General features: G+C 44.4%; 3 protein-coding genes across 9 annotated transcripts in view; all 3 read right to left on the bottom strand.

Moving 5' to 3' along the window:
• Positions 1 to 4,385, bottom strand: part of lingo1a (leucine rich repeat and Ig domain containing 1a) — a 162,040-nt gene extending 157,655 nt beyond the window's left edge. For all 6 annotated transcript variants that reach the window (XM_049722578.2, XM_049722581.2, XM_049722579.2 and 3 more), the window contains exons 1-4: positions 3,916 to 4,385; positions 3,741 to 3,808; positions 3,459 to 3,655; positions 2,556 to 2,704 (exon numbers count right to left, since the gene is read on the bottom strand). The gene's annotated coding sequence lies outside the window, so the exon portion shown is untranslated. The remainder of the gene's footprint in view (positions 1 to 2,555; positions 2,705 to 3,458; positions 3,656 to 3,740; positions 3,809 to 3,915) is intronic.
• Positions 4,386 to 6,198: 1,813 nt separating this feature from the next.
• On the bottom strand, positions 6,199 to 15,540 carry snx33 (sorting nexin 33). Its single transcript, XM_049722591.2, has 2 exons — positions 13,311 to 15,540; positions 6,199 to 7,882 (listed from the first exon to the last, which is right to left on the bottom strand). The coding sequence occupies exons 1-2, from the start codon at positions 14,743 to 14,745 to the stop codon at positions 7,629 to 7,631; spliced, it is 1,689 nt and encodes a 562-aa protein (XP_049578548.1). The 5' UTR covers positions 14,746 to 15,540; the 3' UTR covers positions 6,199 to 7,628.
• A 558-nt stretch (positions 15,541 to 16,098) lies between these two features.
• skic8 (SKI8 subunit of superkiller complex) lies at positions 16,099 to 18,522 on the bottom strand. 2 transcript variants are annotated; one of them, XM_049724322.1, is made up of 11 exons: positions 18,369 to 18,522; positions 18,118 to 18,169; positions 18,013 to 18,040; positions 17,822 to 17,927; positions 17,361 to 17,533; positions 17,107 to 17,255; positions 16,948 to 17,041; positions 16,752 to 16,845; positions 16,568 to 16,660; positions 16,370 to 16,448; positions 16,099 to 16,275 (listed from the first exon to the last, which is right to left on the bottom strand). In XM_049724322.1, the coding sequence occupies exons 2-11, from the start codon at positions 18,127 to 18,129 to the stop codon at positions 16,186 to 16,188; spliced, it is 918 nt and encodes a 305-aa protein (XP_049580279.1). In that variant the 5' UTR covers positions 18,130 to 18,169; positions 18,369 to 18,522; the 3' UTR covers positions 16,099 to 16,185. The 2 variants fall into 2 exon arrangements, with proteins under 2 accessions (XP_049580279.1, XP_049580278.1); XM_049724321.1 differs by having other exon boundaries at positions 18,118 to 18,182; positions 18,369 to 18,519.
• Between the last annotated feature and the right edge of the window lie 216 nt (positions 18,523 to 18,738).

Here is an 18,738-nt window from a genome sequence, read left to right as displayed (position 1 = left end):
GACAAGCGTCCATCTAAGCCTCCTGAAAGGTTTCCATTACACTAATTTCAATAAAAAGTCTGATGCAACAAAGGCTCCCTTTATTGATTTGTTCAGTCACACACCTTTTTAAAGTATGACGATATATTCACAATACTCTTCACTACCAAGAGTATTTCTTGGTTTAGAGGTCAAATCCGTTAGTTGGAATTATTAACAATATTTTAGGTTTGTTGCAGCACAGTGGATGAGTGCTAAGTTTCTGGGTTGAAATCTGGGCTCTGGAGAAAGGCTGGATGGATTTTGCTCGTAATTTGTTTATGGCAAATTTTAGTTCTCAATAAAAACAGACCTGCAATCAGGTCGTGGTTTTATTTTTAGACGCAACATTCCACCCTGACCACCAGATGGCAGTAAAGTACAACATTGGCAAAACGAATGTAGTAGTCAAGTCAACTCGGTGCGCGTGAGTGCGCGTGAGCGCGCATGAGCGCGTTTTGACTGACGCTTTTCACAAGGTGAGCACAGCTGGGCGTGCGTGCGTGCCTGCTGACGTCATCACATCTCAACCGCAGATATGCAAGTGATGTCCTTCCTGGATGTCTTTCAAGGAGAACAGAATCCAGACCTTATTGTTGTTGCTGCTGCTGCTGTTTACTTGCATGTCAGCTATTTTGTTCTATGAAACTCACATGTGGAGTGGAGTCGAACCTCAATCGTAAAGACTGTGGCAGACATACTAACCACTAGTCCACTGTAATGAGACGTTTTCATTTGTTTTCGTTTAACTTCATCAAATGCTCTTGCAAGCAATTAAAGGCCAATGGGGCTCACGTGGACCGTCCCTGGTTGTAAACAATGACCATGTTGGAGGGGGGGGGGGGGGGGGGGGGGGTAATCGTTGAGCAGACAATGTTCCCTCCAGATGCCTCAATCTTAAAAGCAGCATTTTTTTTTCCATGTCTCTGACGAACGTCAACTTGCGCAAGTTTGCTGCAAAACGATTCTGGTCTTTTAAAAAAATAAATAAATAAAAGTGGGAAAACAGCTCCCGACTGGGAAGAGGAGGAGCCATTCTTGAGATGCCAGGACGATAAATACTTGTTTCCCTAAAGTGGGGGGAATTAAAGAAAGACAACCACGAGAAGTTGTTTATAACTTTGAAACAAACATGACCTCATCCAAGAAAAAAAACAGGCCTGCTGATAACCTCGGCAACAAGTTGTGCACCGAGGGCTGATTAAATAAAAACATCTAAAGAGGGTTGCAATGAAGTTTAAAGCTGGACAAACATGAGCGCTTCCTGTTGGGCTTGACTGGGCCCTACTTATCCGTGGAGCACATTGCCCGTCCGGCATGAAGTGGCGTCCACCTCAGAGATAATCGCTTGACCTCGCTGCCGATTCTTAGTTGTACATGAAAAAAAGTAAACTCAGCTTTAAATTATATATCTAAGCTGTGCGGAATGCTATAGAGGCATCTATTTTTTTTATACATATATTTCATTCAGTGATTCTTTGGCATACCAATAGAGGGCGCCAATGTACCACTAGTGCTACTGTAGCTTAATTCAAGGGCAAACTATCACAGCATCTGTTCATGGACACGACAAGATTTGTTCACACTTATTAACTATTGAATCCATTTCTACCTTGTTGCTAACCAAAACAGCAGCACCTTCCAAAGCATGAAAACAGTCACACAATGCCTGTTTTAAGTGAGTTCAATGATCTTAGGGACGACAAGTCGCATTCCAGCAGTGTTGTGCCTGTCCAGGTTTACATTCAGGGCTATGCAACTTCCTGCTTCTCAGTCCTTTTAATCGTGGTTTTCAAGCCCAACTTTTCCTATATTACAATAAACCAAATAGTGATTTTTTTTTTACTCAAATGTTCAAACAACAACAAAATTAATTGAACATACTCTCACATGCAGCTGTTAGATGGGGGGTGGGATTGCAGGACGCCCCCCTCACCCACACACACAAACACACCCGAGGCCATATGTGGTGGTCAGGAGGTCAATAAAACACACACTTGCGCAGCCAACAGTGAAGCAAAGAAAAGACCATTCAGAGAGAGCGCAGCACTCAGACACACACATACCCCCCCCCCTCACACACACACACACACACACACACACACACACACACACACACACACAAACTTGCACTCAGACAGCTGGAGGTGAGATAAGTGACTGTTGCACAATAGAACGGGTTATCATTTTACTATTGTTTAATTATATTATTTTGTTATTATTTTAGTTGCAATGCCTTAGCTTCCCTGTTGATTCTTTACTTTAAGTCACCTAGCATAGCATTTAAATATGTTTTTGCATTTTCCAGCCACGGGGTTTAAGTGAAGTCAAAAACCAAATTGCGCCAATGGTGTAATGGTAACAACGGCCAGAGGCCAACAACCACTAACATCTGGCTTTTGTCCACAAAAGCTTGATTGCCGCTTTCATTATGTCTTAAAGGCCAAAAGCAACATTGTCGCTGACCGCAGTCATGCTAACTCGCTGCTAGCACACAACACATGGTACTCAATCTTGTGTTAAAAACAAAAACACACCTGATTTTCTTCATCTCTGTTGTCGCCATCACATCTCAGACGGACCACAAGAATGACATCATCAGGGTGGACCCCAGTCACCCCTTTTTGGACATTCTTTGCGGGGTTGTCATAATCATTTGCATGCAGCTGATGAGCTGGACCTCTCCCTACAGCAAACAGAAAGATGTTGCATCAGAACATTTGCACCATGTTGATGTTGGACACGCCGCAACGTGATCCTGGGAAGCGTCCGAGGTGGTCCGAGATGTCATGCCGCAGGGTGAGACGGTGGCCCGATACCCGCAAAGATGCCGACGCGGCGAGTTATTTTAAGCGCGAGCGTCCTTGGGGAAATTGGCTCCAGAGCTGTCAGACCTCCACTGTTTTTCATCACGGCTGTGCAATTTCCCGATATGAAGTCATTGAGCGGAAAAAAACATTGGCTTCTCATCCAGAAACTTGACAACAAGCATTCAAGCAGACATATTGCCGACTTTGTTTTGCAGTTTGAAACATTATCCAGGTGTCTTAATAATACAACGGAGAGTCTTTTGTCGTAATATCCCAAGAACGGACAACATTTAAACGTGACTGAGGTGGCGGGCCTGTCTCAAGCAAGTGCGCCGATGCGCTAACGTTACCTAACACGCTAACAGAAATTTCAGTGTGGCAGAAAAATAGCAGAAAACTGAGTAATTTATTTGTAATATTAGCAAATATTTATATTAATATTTTAAACTCATCTTACAACCCGGACATTAGTATTTGTGTGGTTCCAAATAAACTGAATTTATCGTTAAACGGCCTTATGCTAACCACATGTAGCATGTAAGCGGACGAGACTTTTTTAATTTTGATTTTTTTTTTTTTTTTTATATAAACACACACATTCACACACTGACATGCGGGAATCGAACTTACAGTGTCGGAACGCAAGACGAAACAGTTGATTTGCCCAACCAACACTCTGCTTTGTGGTTAGCATGTCGTCTGTTAGCTTGTTGCGTTCAGTAGCGCGTCTCGAACATTCTTCCTGGTCTACAACCAATCAGCGATGAGGGCGATGTAACAATTTGTTGTGATTCATTTTGGTTCACTTAGAGTTTTAAACTCATGAGCTGGGATGGGGAAAAAAAGAAACAGACATGTTTATGTAAGAAAAAGCAGACATCGCTATCTGTCATCTTTGAAGATTGCACTGACCATTTGTTAACATGAAAGACGTTCCACTTTGGGCGCCACATTTGTTATGGCCACATCCTTACGAAATACTAGTGAAAGAAATAAGACAAAAACATTGCAGCTATCACCAAATTGTAACATTGAAGTTGAGTACGAGGTCACGCCCGCCAGCATTAAATTCATCATTTTACTTTACCTCAAGGAGTTGCAGTTTTGTTTGGCTGTTGTCTTTGTGGTCCTTTCGACACACTGCGAGCGGTTAGCCAACGAGAAGAACGCACACTTGCCAAGAAAGTCCGTCTTTGTGTATCAGCGACCTCAAAGCAGAGCGGGAGGATCTTCTTCCCTGCCAAAAGTGCGCTTGTTTTGATTGTTTTTAGCCCAAAGGCAAAGTCTGCCTGTTTCCTGCTGATGCGAAGAAAAACGTTGTGTCGCTCTGATTTTGTTTCAAGTTGAACTCTTCCGAGCATTCGCTTCGTAACGATAAATTAATGACATTTTGCCCAAAATCCTGCCACCGTTTGGCTTTAGCCACAGGTGCTTCTCATCAACTGAACCGCCATGTAAACAGGCTCCACCCACACTGACAACCAATCAAATGAAGGCAGACGCTCAAATGGCCGCCATTTTTGTCACGCCACCAATCACGTCCAATCGCCATTTATCGCTCAAAATGTGACGTAGAAAAAACTTGGCAAACTAATGTAAACTATATACTACATATTTTTATAAATTTTGATAGTATTTACATATACACAAACAATATTATGATAGTAAAAAATAAAATAAACGAGGAAAAAAAGCACTTGTGAAACTGAATGTAAACAACTGTTTTTTGTATTCTTTTTTTTCTCTCAAATATACTCTTCCGTACGAATAGAATCAGAGTGAAATTAGAAACTTCATTCGACCGCGACCTGCTCATCTCCTCTTGCATGTAATTCAAGCAGGTCAATAAATAAACTTAAACGCTAAAGTAGAGATTTGCCAAAATATACTCCTGAGTAAAATCAACAAAACTGATGGAGCGATCCAACACATAAATGCGCATGTTGCGTGCGAGCAGCGTACACGCCGTCTTTCCACCCCCGTGGACAAGATCGAGGTAGTTTGCGAAATCAGAAGATCTTCTGATAAGTGCTGAGTCACCAGAGAGGTTGTTCAGAGGACAATGTCCCACTCAGAAGAAACACCACTCGTCTGCCAGAACCATCCAGTTTCCATGACCGTACGCGCAGGCGCGTTCCCGTCGCAAAACTCTCTAAAAACAAATGAATGCAGAGTCATTTACCAAGCAAAAGAAAGAAGAAGAAAAAAAATTCCAAGTATGCCTTTCACCATCTGTTCCTGGACACACTCAAATAGGAGGAAGAGAAGGAGGTCAGAGGTCAAGTCCATGTCACTGAGGTCTACACAAAAGAAGTTGCACGAAGCGCTTCGGTGACGACTTTTTTATCTTCTAACTCAACGATGCAGACCAAGCATCTGCCTTTTCTTCACTCAACATTTTGAAGTTTTGATACAAACTTCCTCCAGCGGCCGTCCTTGATGGCTTTGGCAGGTGCCCTCGCAGCGAGGACACAATCCAACACTTCTTCCCTTCGGAAGGACTCGCTCAGACGAGGGAGCACTCAAACTCTGCCGACCACCTCAAGCGGCCAAAGGTATGCGGCGATACCATCCATCATTCATCTCATTCGGGTCACCAAGGCCCATCCAACTTTTTGTCCTCCACCCTACGGTATTTCTTCCGCTGCCCTTTTCCACTTGATGACATTTCCTTCTGTGAGTTTAAAAATGAGGTCATTGCCACTTCTCGTGTTACATCCCACAAAGTGCGAGAACCTGAAACGCGTTGCCGGGATTGAAGGTCGAGTGTCTTCGAGTACACGGGATGATTTGAAGAGGAACTCAAGTCTATTAGTTTGTTCCAGGCTCACATTAAACAAGCATTTTTTAAGATTTATATTCTGCTTAATAATTGTTTATTTTAGGAAGACATGTTATACAAAGTTTTTAGGGGAAGTATTTTGTTGTCCCCATAAAGGCGTGCTTGGACAAGTTCGACGAGGAGGAATGGATCGGCCTTCTCGCAGCTAACAAATTTGGTGTAATGAATTCCTCCAAAAACTTTATTCTTGAAATATTACAACTGTATTTTGTCAAATTATACATATCATCTCAACATAGTAACTTTTATGGAAATTTTAGAATTTAGTACAAATGCTACTTTTTAAAAATAATAATAATAATTAAAACATATTATTTCAATTAAAACTTTTTTTTTGCTTTTGTCATGATAAATTTTGCTTCAAATTTTGGAGCAATAGCAAGCTTGCTGAGGCTAAATGACAAAATCAGACCAACTTTTTTTTGTTATTATTATTATTTTTATTTAAAGCCTCTATGTCCCCTTCCCTTGAATCGAGTGAATGACATTTTTAACATCCTGTAAACTCTCAAGGTCAACACATCTACATCATTTTTTTATGTGTTTTATTTCAAAGGAAATTTTCATTTACTAAAATTTTTGTCCTCCTTTTTCAGAGCCTGCCTGCACATTTTTCTTCACAGGCAAGGACAGATTCAATTACAAAAGCAGAGAGAGAAATGAGCCCTGCAATTGAAGAAAGAAAAAAAAAAAAAAAAAAAGAAAGACGTCGGAAAATTCGGACTTGTGGGAGAAACTGCCAGACAGACATGGTCAGAGTATTAAAAAAACACACACGGCAACATTTGGAGCCACAACGGCATGTGTTCACTTTAGGAAGCTGAATCGCTGCTTTTGGGAATGTCATGATAACAAAACAAGCACAGCGGAATGTAAATCAGACACAAAAATCTTCATTTGTGTCAGAGTCATAAAAAGCATTCACACGTCACAATTGTGGATGTAAAATAACACAACACTGACGACTTAAAAACGTCAATTACCTTTTTTTTAATCGTACAAAAAGTGACATTTTTGGTCACATCATTAAAAAAAAAAAAACATTAAGGTTCTTGCTTAGAATCCCTCAAAAATTCAGCTTTTGTTTATTTCCCGCTAGCATTGCAAAAATTGCTAAGTTAGTCCATGGACAGCCCAATATTACAAAAATTGTACTAAGGATGTTTGATACCTCATTTTTTCAGACCATTACCAGCACGGGTTTTCATTCTTTGAGTACTCACTGATACCGAGTACCGATACCTCAAAATTTCATTTAACACAATGACAAAACATTGTAAACAAAATCTTTTTCAACCACTTAAGATGATTTACCGATGTGTCGGATTGCTGCGTTGTAGCGCCAACTACAGCCGAGGAGGACTGACTGCAATGTAGATTTTCTTTTCCTTAAGTATCGGTGGTCGGTATCGGCAGCCTCCGCGAGTACTGGATAGCTAATAATAAGGCTGGTCTGTCCTGCTAGCAAAACGTGGAATGGCCTACTTTGCGCCATAATACAACTGACTAACGTCTAACGTACGTTTCGGCCACACGGTGCGCTTTGGTTCAGTTCAACAGTGTGTTAAAAAGTGTGTAAGGTAGCAAAAATAATTTTGGGTAATTTACCCTCCAGTTGCTAACCACAGTGGTGTGATCTTCAAAATCCACAGATTTTTTTTTTCCAACCGTCCTGAACTTGGTGGACATGCGACTTAAGGCACTTCAGCAACATTTGGATGCTCACTGGGAAACGGAAGTGATGCTGACAGTTTAAGACATTCTTTTTTTTTTTTTTGAAGAGAAGGGGACTGAACCCGTTTGATGGCTTTAGTTTCAAGGAATGTCTAAGAAATTTAAAACCTACACATTACGTCCTACCTTAAATTATGTGAAATAAACAAATCACTGCGACGCCGTCGTCCGTGACGTGATCAGTCTGGAGTTGGGAGCATCTTTGCGTTTGTCGCGCGTCGTCCTTAGAGACAGTCGTACATGCGCAGCGTACGCTCCAGTTGCTGCACCACGCGCTGGTAGAAGGCAATCTGCTCCTTGAGGTACGCTTGCATCATGTCCTTGAAGTCCACCTCCCGCTGCCGGTGGAAGTGGCTCATCTCGGCCTGCAGAGCGAAGCCCACCGTCCGGCAGCGCTTCCGGATGCCGTCCGCCTCGTCCTGGTCCATCTTGCCCTCGTCCGTCATTCGCTGGCTCTCCTTCACCTTGGCAAAGGCACCTGAAACCAAAAGAAAAAAAAAAACATAAAATAAAAAGTAAAATAACAATACAGTTTTGCACTTATAATAATAAATAATAATCGCTTCTATTTTTGTTGCTCAGGGTGGCCAAAAGAAAAAAAAAAACACAATAATAATAAATAACAAATAATAAATATTGAATAATAAATAATAAAATGTCTTCTATTTTTGTTGCTCAGAGCAATCGTGTAAAATCCCGCATACATTGTTGGGTACAATTGACTGTTGTGAATGAGTGGAGCGAGGGGGGACCAAGCACTCGCTACTTTTTGTCTCACTACATAGCAAACGTCTGAGGGCAAGTTGGAACCATGCTAGCCCAGACGTCCATGACGTCACTTTTCCACGGGCACCATCCATCCGATTGTTCCAGCCTGTCTGAACGCTAACACACACGCACACAAAAAAAACCGGAATATTTCAAATTTTCACATGGTTGATGTCTTTGGCGAGCTGGGACATGCCCGCGGTCGCCGGGGCAACGACATCTCGAGTCGACGTTGGGGCCCGGAATTTGAGCGGAATTCCTGGCAAGCGTGTGGGAAAGCACAGAGAGAGGAGACGGTGGTGATGACCTACATTCAGGCGCTCCTTTTTCCACATGAGAGGAGGATGTGCATCACCACGTAGCATGTAGCACATAGCATGGCTACCCACTTCAAGGAGTGCCTGTGTCAGCATTTTTAGTATCTCCTTTAGTTGTTCAAATTCAGTTTGTTTTGATTCGTTTTTAGTTTCAATCTCTTTGTGGATAAAATGTGTCTCCTACCAAGAAGTAAACAGCAGGAGAGCCTCGTTCTTCTCCAGTGTTCATTTTGAGGTTTTTAAAGGTCACCACAGCGCTAATTGGAAGTGGAAAATTGACCGACGAGGAAAACACTCACGGCAAAGACGGTTTGAACTAATTTTGTTTGGTGAAAAAACTTCTCATGACCACAGTTCCACTTTTACTTTGAGAGAAGGTCACCTGCTCGGTGACTGGTTGTTTAGTGGCAGTCATGTGACAGCTTAATGGCGGCGAGATAGTCTGCGAGGGATTAGCAAAACCTGGAGGGGGTTCAGGCCGCTTGTCTAAACAGCGGCCAAGCTCTTTACGGGCTGGCACGGCTACGCATGCGCGGCGGGACAAGAAGAAGAAGAATGAGGACGCGCAGATTAACTGTGGCTACAATCCTGCGGGCGGCTGAACTCTGGCGTCTGCTCAACGTTCTTTTCCCACAAGCCTCAGAGGGCAGGAGGAATTCTGGGAGATTTGCTCTCCCCGTTTTCAAGCATCCACTTCGCACAAATGTGAGCTGACAACTGTATGATGGAGAAGAGCTCCAGCCAAAACGGGCCTTCATCCAATAGCTTAGCACTGTCGCTAAAATGTTTGCAGCAGCAATTGTTGCACAATTTTATCTTTTAAATCCAAGGCGCTGTTACGGAACACTGACCCAAAATAGTTGCGATTCTTTTGCTTCCCCCTCATCGCACAAGCCCAGAAAGGAAAACAAAAAGAGCTTCTCTCATCTCAGCACTGATCTCAAAGGGAAGTACAAGTCATCACAGCTGCTACAAAATCCGTCCTTGGGTCATGTTTGGCAAATCATGAAAAAATATGCCACTAATCAAAAGTTGAATTCAGTTGAGGGAAATTGTTGGAGATTTCCAGCGGTCGTCAGGACGGGATTTGCAAAGCTGACCTCCCAAATGTTGGCGAAGCGAACAAACTTGCGTCATTTGAATGTCACGTTAAAGTCGCTGACAAGCATCTACACGGTTGGAGACGACTCATCTGGAGGATGTCGTCATGGCAACCGCAAGTATCACAACCACGTTGCCAAAAATGGCCAAAATGTAATCACAACACTTTTTTCTTTTTAATTTTTATACATCCCCGAAATCAGTCTGCTTTAAAGGGGCAGTCTTGTCTTGAACCATTTCGCTAATTTCCGTTAGCCCGTCTATGGTGTTTAACATGATACGTTAGCATAAAGCTAGGCAACTTTTGTTTTCTTTTACTTTAATAATGCAGTTTATAAATATACATCATCTTTAAAACATGCATTGTTTAAAGTTTTGTCTCGAGCCATTTGGCTAATTTCCGTTAGCCTGTCTAAGGTGTTTAACATGATACGTTAGCATAAAGCTAGGCAACCTTTTTTTTTTTTTTTTTTTAATAATGCGGTTTGTAAATATACATCATCTTTAAAACATGCATTGTTTTACCTGGAGGGACAAAGATGTGCTTCCACTGTACTGAATACTGAATGGGCTGACTCAAGAAAGATATTTTATACTTTACACATGCCAACAAACTGCTGTGCTGCCAACAGCCAACTGATGAACATAAACAAACACAGATGCTCTCAGCTGCTACTTTCCACGTGTTCGTGACACAGCCAGCCTTTTTGACAGACATCAGCAAATTCAGCCAGCCTCCCTCAATAAAAAGCTCATCCAGTTCACACGCCACGCTCCAAATTTGGACCCATTTGGATTTTCCCTTTTAAAGTAGGACAGGGGAGCCGGGGGTCAGAAACGGCCTGCGGACTAGCCTGCCAAGAAATTCTAAAAAAAACACAACAACAACTACTGCGAGTCAAATTTGGTGGAGACCAGGTAAATTTTCCGTGTTATTTTCCTGCTTATCGCAGAGGATAAAGAATTCATGCCAGTCAGTATTTCAGGTGTTGTTATTGCTTGTGTTCAAATACATATTGCAGTCGAAAAACATAAAAAGAGTTTTTAATAGACAGTACTTTTCCCAGCCTGCATTGTCGCTTATAACCAAAGTGTCTGCTGGATGTTTTGTCGCCCACATGGATGCGGTGACTCACTTCCCTTTAATGTCTGCTAGCCAAACAGGCCACGCCATTGCAAACATGGCTCCTTGTGTCACAAAAATGAACTCCTTGTGCAATCCCACAAAGGTTTCAGTGCCAACTGAACTGACTCTAAAACAACCATAATTTTCAAACTTTAAATTTACATCAAATCTTCCGTCAGATTTCAACACGCTAACGACAGCCATCTCCATTCGCTGACACACACGTCACTCACCGGGCCAGGCCCCGCCTTTAAGCCACAGACACCAGTGTGGAACATGAAGGCAACATTATATAATATTTTGCTATTTAAACATTCATATCCAATTTTTATCCAGATACCGGATAAATTGACAGAACGAGCGACGTGGTGAGGTTGCCAGTTGAAACTGATTGTGCATCATGTTACAGCGGCTGAAGACAAGAAGACTGTGTCGTTTTTGTAGAACCGCAACTCTCGTGGCGCTGGATCAGAATCAAACGAGAGACGACGACAATAGAGAGACTGTTTGCGTAATAATGACGAGACTTCAATTTGGACAACGACCGTGCTTGTACACGCTAACATTGGTCTGACAAAAGCCATGAAGGCTTATTTTTTTGCACTCTGGTGCCCCGAGAGTATGTGAAGGGAGGGAGGGCTGAGTAAAGAGTTCTGGGAGACATCTGTGGTCTCCGTTGGTGTGAATCAGCAACGCAGTGGGCCAACATGCACAGGAATGTCACAGCATGTAGACGGACGGACAAATCGTGTGGGCCCAGATTTATGAGCAAACAACAGCCCAGTACAAAAAACATTTGCTCGCCAAAGTGGAATAAGCGCAACAATAAAAGACACAAACGCAGGAAAAGCTCAAATTCACCCATCCCATCGACAACATGCTGTTTTTTTTTTTTTTGGTTTTACTGCTTGTTACGTTTATGAAATAATTGGATCCACGTTACGAGACACGGCGCTGAAGTTTTCACGAGCAGAACTTTAGGTACCATTCCGAACAGTCGTCACTGTAAATAACTCCAGTGTGCGGGATCTTAAAACAATTAGGAACGGGACTTTTTGGGCTTGGTCCACTCTAGCGCCGTACTGTCAAATATTTGCTTTGGGGAAACACTGCGGGCGCCGTGGATACGCTAATGACGGGAACTGATGGTGAGTCGGAGACGCCCACTCAGCAGTCTTGTGTTTTGTTCAAAACCGAGCGAGGTTCCAGCTGATCCAGATATAGCATCCAATTCTTCTAAAAAGGCAAGTTCTAAAATCGGTGCTGATTAGAATTGCGTAATATTTCCTTCTGGAATTGTTTTTTTCCCCTCAAAAGTGGTCGTTTTCTGGTTTTGTTGACATTTCGACGAGGAAGGGCCTCTTGCGTAACAGAGAGATCTCATCCCTCTGATACAATCCACCAAGAGACGGATCCGTTTCATCTTCCTTTGTGCTATTGAAACTTTTGAGAATTCCTTTTTGTTTCCGTCACGCCGCATCCCGGCGGCCATTTTGATCTGGTTGGCAATATGTGCCAGAGGTGGTGTCATAATGTATTCAGGGAGCGAGACTCTCCGACAAAGCAGCAAGTGTGATACGGCGGCAGCGGCGGGGCAGCGGCGCCGATCACATCTGCACAAACAAAAAGCTCACAAGGTCCGTCATTCTGGAACAATGCGGCGCAATTAGCCCTCGCAATCCAATCCTGGCCCTCCTTCGACTTCACAAAGATGGATGAGAAGAAGCAGATGGAGAGCAAAATGGGTCAAATTTTTCAAACTGTAAACTTTGTGTGGGAATTAACACGTTTGATCGAAACAACCAGGTGACTTTGAGCTGAAGTAAGAAAAAAAACTGGAATAGGCCGTCAAAATGTAGCAGGTTTACTTCCAATGGAAATGTACCGGAAATTTTGCCCTCATTTGAAACCCGAGAATGAGCAGGAAAAATAAAATAACCCGAAAGCCGAGTTCAACGTGCCGGACGCACGCCTGGGCTCTGACATAACCTGGAAGCTTCCTGCTCCCGAGAGACATCCAAAACTAAGAACACGTGGCTCACGCACACACGCACAACCACGCCAATCTTTTTAATCCCGGCAGGGTCTGGTCCAAAAATGTTAAGTATAACCTTTATATGATTTGATAAATTAAAAAATTGTTGGTACGCATCATGTTTTCGAAGCAGTTTTTTCAAATTGGAATCATATGTTGAGTTTCAAAATGGCTTTGCTGAGTGACAGCCGAGGAGACAGACGCTTATTGCCGACTGACATGTAAAATGCACAGGGACCAGTTTTAGCCTCTCGTTTAAAAGGTTGGCATTTTGCGGAGGGAAGTGGGCGGGGGAGGGGCGGGCAAGCCCATCTGTCATTCATAATGAAATGGCCAACAAGACCGGTTTTGTTTGTCGGTTTGAAACCAAAACCAAAAGTATGGGATGACACACGTACTTCACACATAGCTTGGAGTCAAGTACTAGAAAGAATGCAGAAGCTCAAAATTGTTGACGGACGGGCTAATCGCGGGCCACTTAAATGGGTATGGTGGGCCAGATCTGGCCCCCCGGTTTGACACCAGATTTGCCAAATGTGAAGTTTTGAACATATATTACCTTTTTGTAGATGAATAATGTCTGGGAAGTTGGCAAGCAGGCCTTGGTAGAGCGACAGCGTGTCCAGCATATGAAAGAGGTCGTACTTGGGCTGCTCGGCGAACAGCTCGCCGATGTTCTCGTAGGTGCGGCCGGTGTGCGAGATGGCGTTGTTGAGGGCCTCGGAGCTGTGCGGAGGGTCCAGCATGAACGACTGGCTGACAGACTGGAAAGAGTTGCCCAGTCGTTGGAACTCTTTCCTGAAGCCGCCCAGGTGCTTGCGAACCAGCTCCGAGGCGACGTGAGTGAGCTGCAAGACGCTGTCGTCCATCTTCTTGGCAAAGTTCTTGAAGGTGTCCACCCGTTCTTCCACGTCTTGAAGGTCCTGGTGCTCGTTGGGGATCTGAAGGGTGAGCATGAAGTGCGCCCCGACCATCTCGTCCTTCTCGGCCCGCCTCTTCCCCAGCTTCCATTGCTTGTCGTCAGCGCACATCAGAAAATGCTCGAAGCCTTCGTACTGGGAGAGCACCGGGTGGCTGGTCATGTGGTTCATCCACAGGATCAGCCGCCGCTTGCGTTTCTCGATGAAGTCCTCCTCGAAGCGTCCAGTGGCCTGCTTCTCCGGCAGGTGAGGCACGGAGATGACGGTGAACTTGTGCAACAAGCGGTTGTAGAGCCAGTCAAAGTGCTTGTAGCGCCTGTACACGGGCCGAGCCGTGTGGCTCGGCGTCACGCGGTATGAGATGTACGTCTTGATGCCTTTGAACTTGGTCTGCTTGGTGGGGTCTTCGATGGAGCAGGAGAAAGGCTGCGGGCTCTCCTTCCATCTAGGCCCCAGGGGGTTCATCTCGATGGTGTACGACTCAGCTATCTTGGCCATCATGGGCACGTCCCCCAACACAAAGGCCTCCACGCCGGATCGAACGAAGCTGGAGAAGCGGTTCAGATTGCGGCCCACCATGCTGCCTTTCCTGCCGCTGGAGATGCTGTCCTGCCTTTCCATGGGCGGCTTGGCCCGGTAGTGCACGTTGGGGTTGTTGGATGGCGGGCTCTGACGCGGGTGACCGTTGGCCCCGGGGCTCCGGTCGATATCGGCGTCCTCCACCACGGTGGACGCGTCATCCCAGACGTCCCAGTCGTCATCGTCGTCGATATCGTAGTAAGTGGGTTGCGAGTTGAGGGTGGTGTTGGCGGTGGAGTTGAGATAATACGAATCGTTCCCCAAAGAACCCGCCGGGCTGATGGAGCAGTCGGTCACGTTGGAGTTGGAACGCGTGCGAATGACTTCCACGTAGGACGCCGGGAAGAGACCCCGCTCCCCTCGGCTGTTCTCCCCCTGGAACCATCCGTCCACGGAGTTCTCGTCAAAGATGATCAGTTCCTCGTTCTCCTGGATGCTAATCTCCTCTTTGTTTTCACTTTGGAATGTGTATAGGGCTTTGGCTTTCACCGACATCTTGACTTTGTCCAGATTGCTCAGTCACAAAACAATATCAATAATGCCAAATAATCTACACGCACATGGTTTCTAGCAGCTGTATTGGAAACATCTAGAACACGAATGAATATTTCAACTCATCTCATATGACACGGATCAGGTGTGCAACGGCACTGTCAGTCAAAAGCTGTTTACTCAACTTATTCCTCGCACTTGAACTCTAATACTTGAAAAAACTTGAATACGATCCATGCACTCGTTAGTCTAAATCATGCAGTCATTTGCGTGCACCTTAACGCCCCCTTAAATGTACAGATTTCTACTTCCCTGTAACGAACAAGTCAGTTAAGAAACCGGTTTCACCAACCAGATCCGGGAACAAAACTTTGCTTTTAATTATCCCAAAAATAATATGGTCCAGGCCCGCTCGTTTTTCCCCCCCACTTTGGTCACATTACGGATCCTGAAAACGGTCCCGGATGCAAATAATTCCAAACGAAAAGTGCACTTGAGTTGAGAGCGATGGTGTCCGTATACATTGTGAGGCGGAAGCTCCACATTTCCGTCCGTCCTTCCTTCAGACACAAAGTTGCTCCGTGAGTCCCGTAAGCAGGTTCCTGCGCATCTTCGCTCGAGCCTTTGCAAAATCACAACAGTCGTTTCAGGCGAGCCGGTATTGTTTCTGTGGCTCAATTTCCTCGCAGCCTCGACACAAAGTAAGTCTTTCCATGACGTTGGACTGAGACAATTGGAGGCGAGTTCGCCTGCTCTCTTTCAAGGAGTCTTTCTATCCCTGAGAGAGAAGTGGGGGGAGGCTCAGGCTGCGGCTGGCTCACTGACGCCCTCAAGCTCGTCGAATGAAGTCATTGCAACAACACGACACCGGAGCTCGGAAGGGATGGCGTCCATTAACTGTCGCTCCAAAAACATCAATATAATTATTATTAAGTATTAATTATTATAATAATTATTAATAATTGGAATAAGTGGCTTTTGGGCGTTTTCCTGATAAGTGACAAATCCAATAACTAAAAATGACAAACTAAATAATAAAACATGCCAAATAAAACTACTAACAATGTCCGAATAAAATATGCACCACCGTCGTTGAAACAAGTCCTGCACGTTCAGTACTGTAGAAATGAGTAAAGTGGGTGCAGTACCACATGTCCCCAGCAGACGGCAGACTCCCCATATGAAGCTAGTAGTCGTAATCGGTTTCGTTAAATTTTGTTTTAATTTCTACTAACAAAAACCGAATTCCTTAGACTTTCTCCAAGGTTATTCTGTGTAATCGACAGCTGAGTGATCCGCCTAAAGAAAAAATAATTAAAATAAGTACTTAATAATCATCAACTCCAATCAGACAGGTTTATTTAAAAAACAAAATTTATTGTACTGTCATGAGCGAGTACAACATCATTCACACAAAAGGGGTCTCTCCTGCCACCCGTCACCTCACATGGGACAGTCGTAAATATGGATGGCTCGATCGTCACCGGCCGAGATAATTTTGGAGCCGTTGCTGTTGTACTTGACAGTCCACACCTGAGGAAAGTGCAATTATGCAACTCTCAATTTAATAAGAAATATGTCATGGAAAGAAAAAAAAAAAACATTGTAAACATAAATAGTGACTTACCTGGTCTTGGTGGTCGAAGAAGGTGTTGATGCACGCTCTGGAACTGGCGTCCCAAACTTTCACGCTCTTGTCTGAGGAGCTGAAGTGGTGGAAAAAGTTAGAGATGCAGCAGAGGAAATGGCGGGGAAGTCAATTGAGGGATTTATATTTTCAACATCTTAAACCCTCACTTTAAGCCTGCTGAAGATGAAACGTTACCTGGAGACAAAGTGCGTGTTGTCCGGAGAGAAGGCCACGTTGAGCACCCATGATCCGTGTCCGCTCAGCGTGCCTGCCAGATTGGCGTGTTGTCTAGGGGAAAAAATAAAATAAATAATCTTCTTTTAAATGAGCTTTTCGGGAATCATAACAAAAATGCCACGTGTGCGAAAAAAGGACATACACGTCGTAAATCTTGATATAGCCGTCGTCGGATGCCGTGACAAGCAGCTGGGAGTCCGGAGAGAAGGTGAGGGAGCGGATGGGCATGGCGTGCCCTAAAGGAGGAGGAAGGAAGCCCCTTTAACATTTTGGCATCCATTTCAATCCTTCTCACAATGTGCTCACGGGTTCCCCAAGGTAATTTAACCTGAGCCCACCTTCAAGCGTATGGAGGAGCTTTCCCGTGGCGATGTCAAAGATGTTGATGATGCCGTCGATGGCCCCACTCGCCAAATATTTACCATCTGGGCTCTGAGAAAAAAACAAAATCAAACACGTCGAACCAAAATGCATCATGTTGCCTTTGCCTTACTTACGTAAGCGATGCTCAGGATGAATTTCCCTCGGGTGTCCAGAGAGTATTCCTTCTTGCCGCTTTCCACACCGAAGATGTTGACTTTGCCAAGGTGGCTTCCTGTGGCGATGTGCTTGGAGTCCGGCGAGAAGGCGACCGTCCAGGCGTCCACTAGAGCGGAAGCATATCACGTTACGTCATGAATTCAGCAGTCAAGCAGACAGGGACGAGTGAGTGGTGTTCCTCATGGATGCGTTCATGGTCCACTGGTCTCACCTGGTCCCGCATCCATAGACTTAATCTGTTTGCCGGACTCCAAGTCCCAGAGGCGGATGTGCGCGTCGAGCGAGCTGGACGCAGCGATGGCGGCATCGTGGCTGATGTCCACGGACACGATCCCCAGCTGGTGTCCCTCCAGCGTCCACTGCAGCTCCAGCTTCTCGTCCGACCTGCGTAAGTAACCTGACTGTTAGCTCGTGTTGTCTTTTTCTCTGGTGACATCATCCAGGCAGGTTGGTTGTCCTTCTCTTGGCAGTGTGGTTCACTGATTTGACTCTGTTTTGGTGCTATTATTTCAGAAACGCCACTCGGTGACAGTATCGCTCCATAAGCAACATCCTGTTCACTCTTCATTCCATGTCCAATAAACGTCTTCAATTTTTTGCTGCACTAATCACATCTGTGTTGCCAAGGTTACCTATTAATACAAGCCATGCACAGACAACACACACACTAACCATTTCCACACTTTGACCAGATCGTCAAGGGAGCCGGTGACAATTGTTTCTGAAGTCTCCGTCTCACTTTTACCCCAGGCTGCCGTCCAGATTGAATCATCGTGTGCTAAAGGGAAGAAAATGATTGTTGAAATTAACTGGAGGCATATTGTTGCTCTACTATTAGTGTAAATAGTCTGGCTGGTACTCACCATGCTCCTGTTTAAAAAGGATGCTGTACTGAAATGAAAAGATACATTTGGTCATTCTAGGGGTTGTTTAACCAATGTGAAAATATTGGATGAAGTTTTGCATACTTGAGTAGTCATTTTTCTTTTGCAGCGGCACAGCCAGCTTAACAACAGCAACCTAAACAAACACACTGAAAATGAAGCGATTGAATTAAGAATGCCAAACTGTGTAGGAAAATGTAAACAAAGACTATAGCTTCTCACTATGTTGATGCTAATGCTAACTCCAAAACGATATAAGCCCGCTTGTTGCTTCACAAGCGGGGAGTTGTCTAGTACTTGACTTAAAAGGTGAATTGTAACGGGCGTCCACGTACCTTAAAAACCCTCTCAAAGGTTTTGAATGAATTCGTAGAACTCAAGTGGAATTACACGCGAGCCGCCATGACAACATTACGCTGGAGGGGACCAACCACTTCCGCGTCGTCTTCTTCGTGTCTGTTGGCGCTTGGTGAGTGAGTCAACTTGCTCACTGTTGCCCCTATCGGCGGTACAGGATAACGTTTGCGCAACGTTCGGAATCAGTTCAGAGCAACTGAGTCATTTGGGCCTGGTAGAAGTCAAAGTACTGATTTGATGTGTTTTTCTAAAAAATATATATTTTTTAAATTTATTTGTAGATTGTCAGGCCACTGAGACCCACAACTTGACACAACACAAAAAGACCTCTGCTACAATAACTAATCA

The sequence above is a fragment of the Syngnathus scovelli genome, chromosome 6 (genome assembly GCF_024217435.2).
Source record: "Syngnathus scovelli strain Florida chromosome 6, RoL_Ssco_1.2, whole genome shotgun sequence".
Taxonomy (NCBI): Eukaryota; Metazoa; Chordata; class Actinopteri; order Syngnathiformes; family Syngnathidae; genus Syngnathus; species Syngnathus scovelli.
The sequence above is the reverse complement of the archived record's forward strand: the minus strand, read 5'-3'. Positions and strand labels throughout refer to the sequence as shown.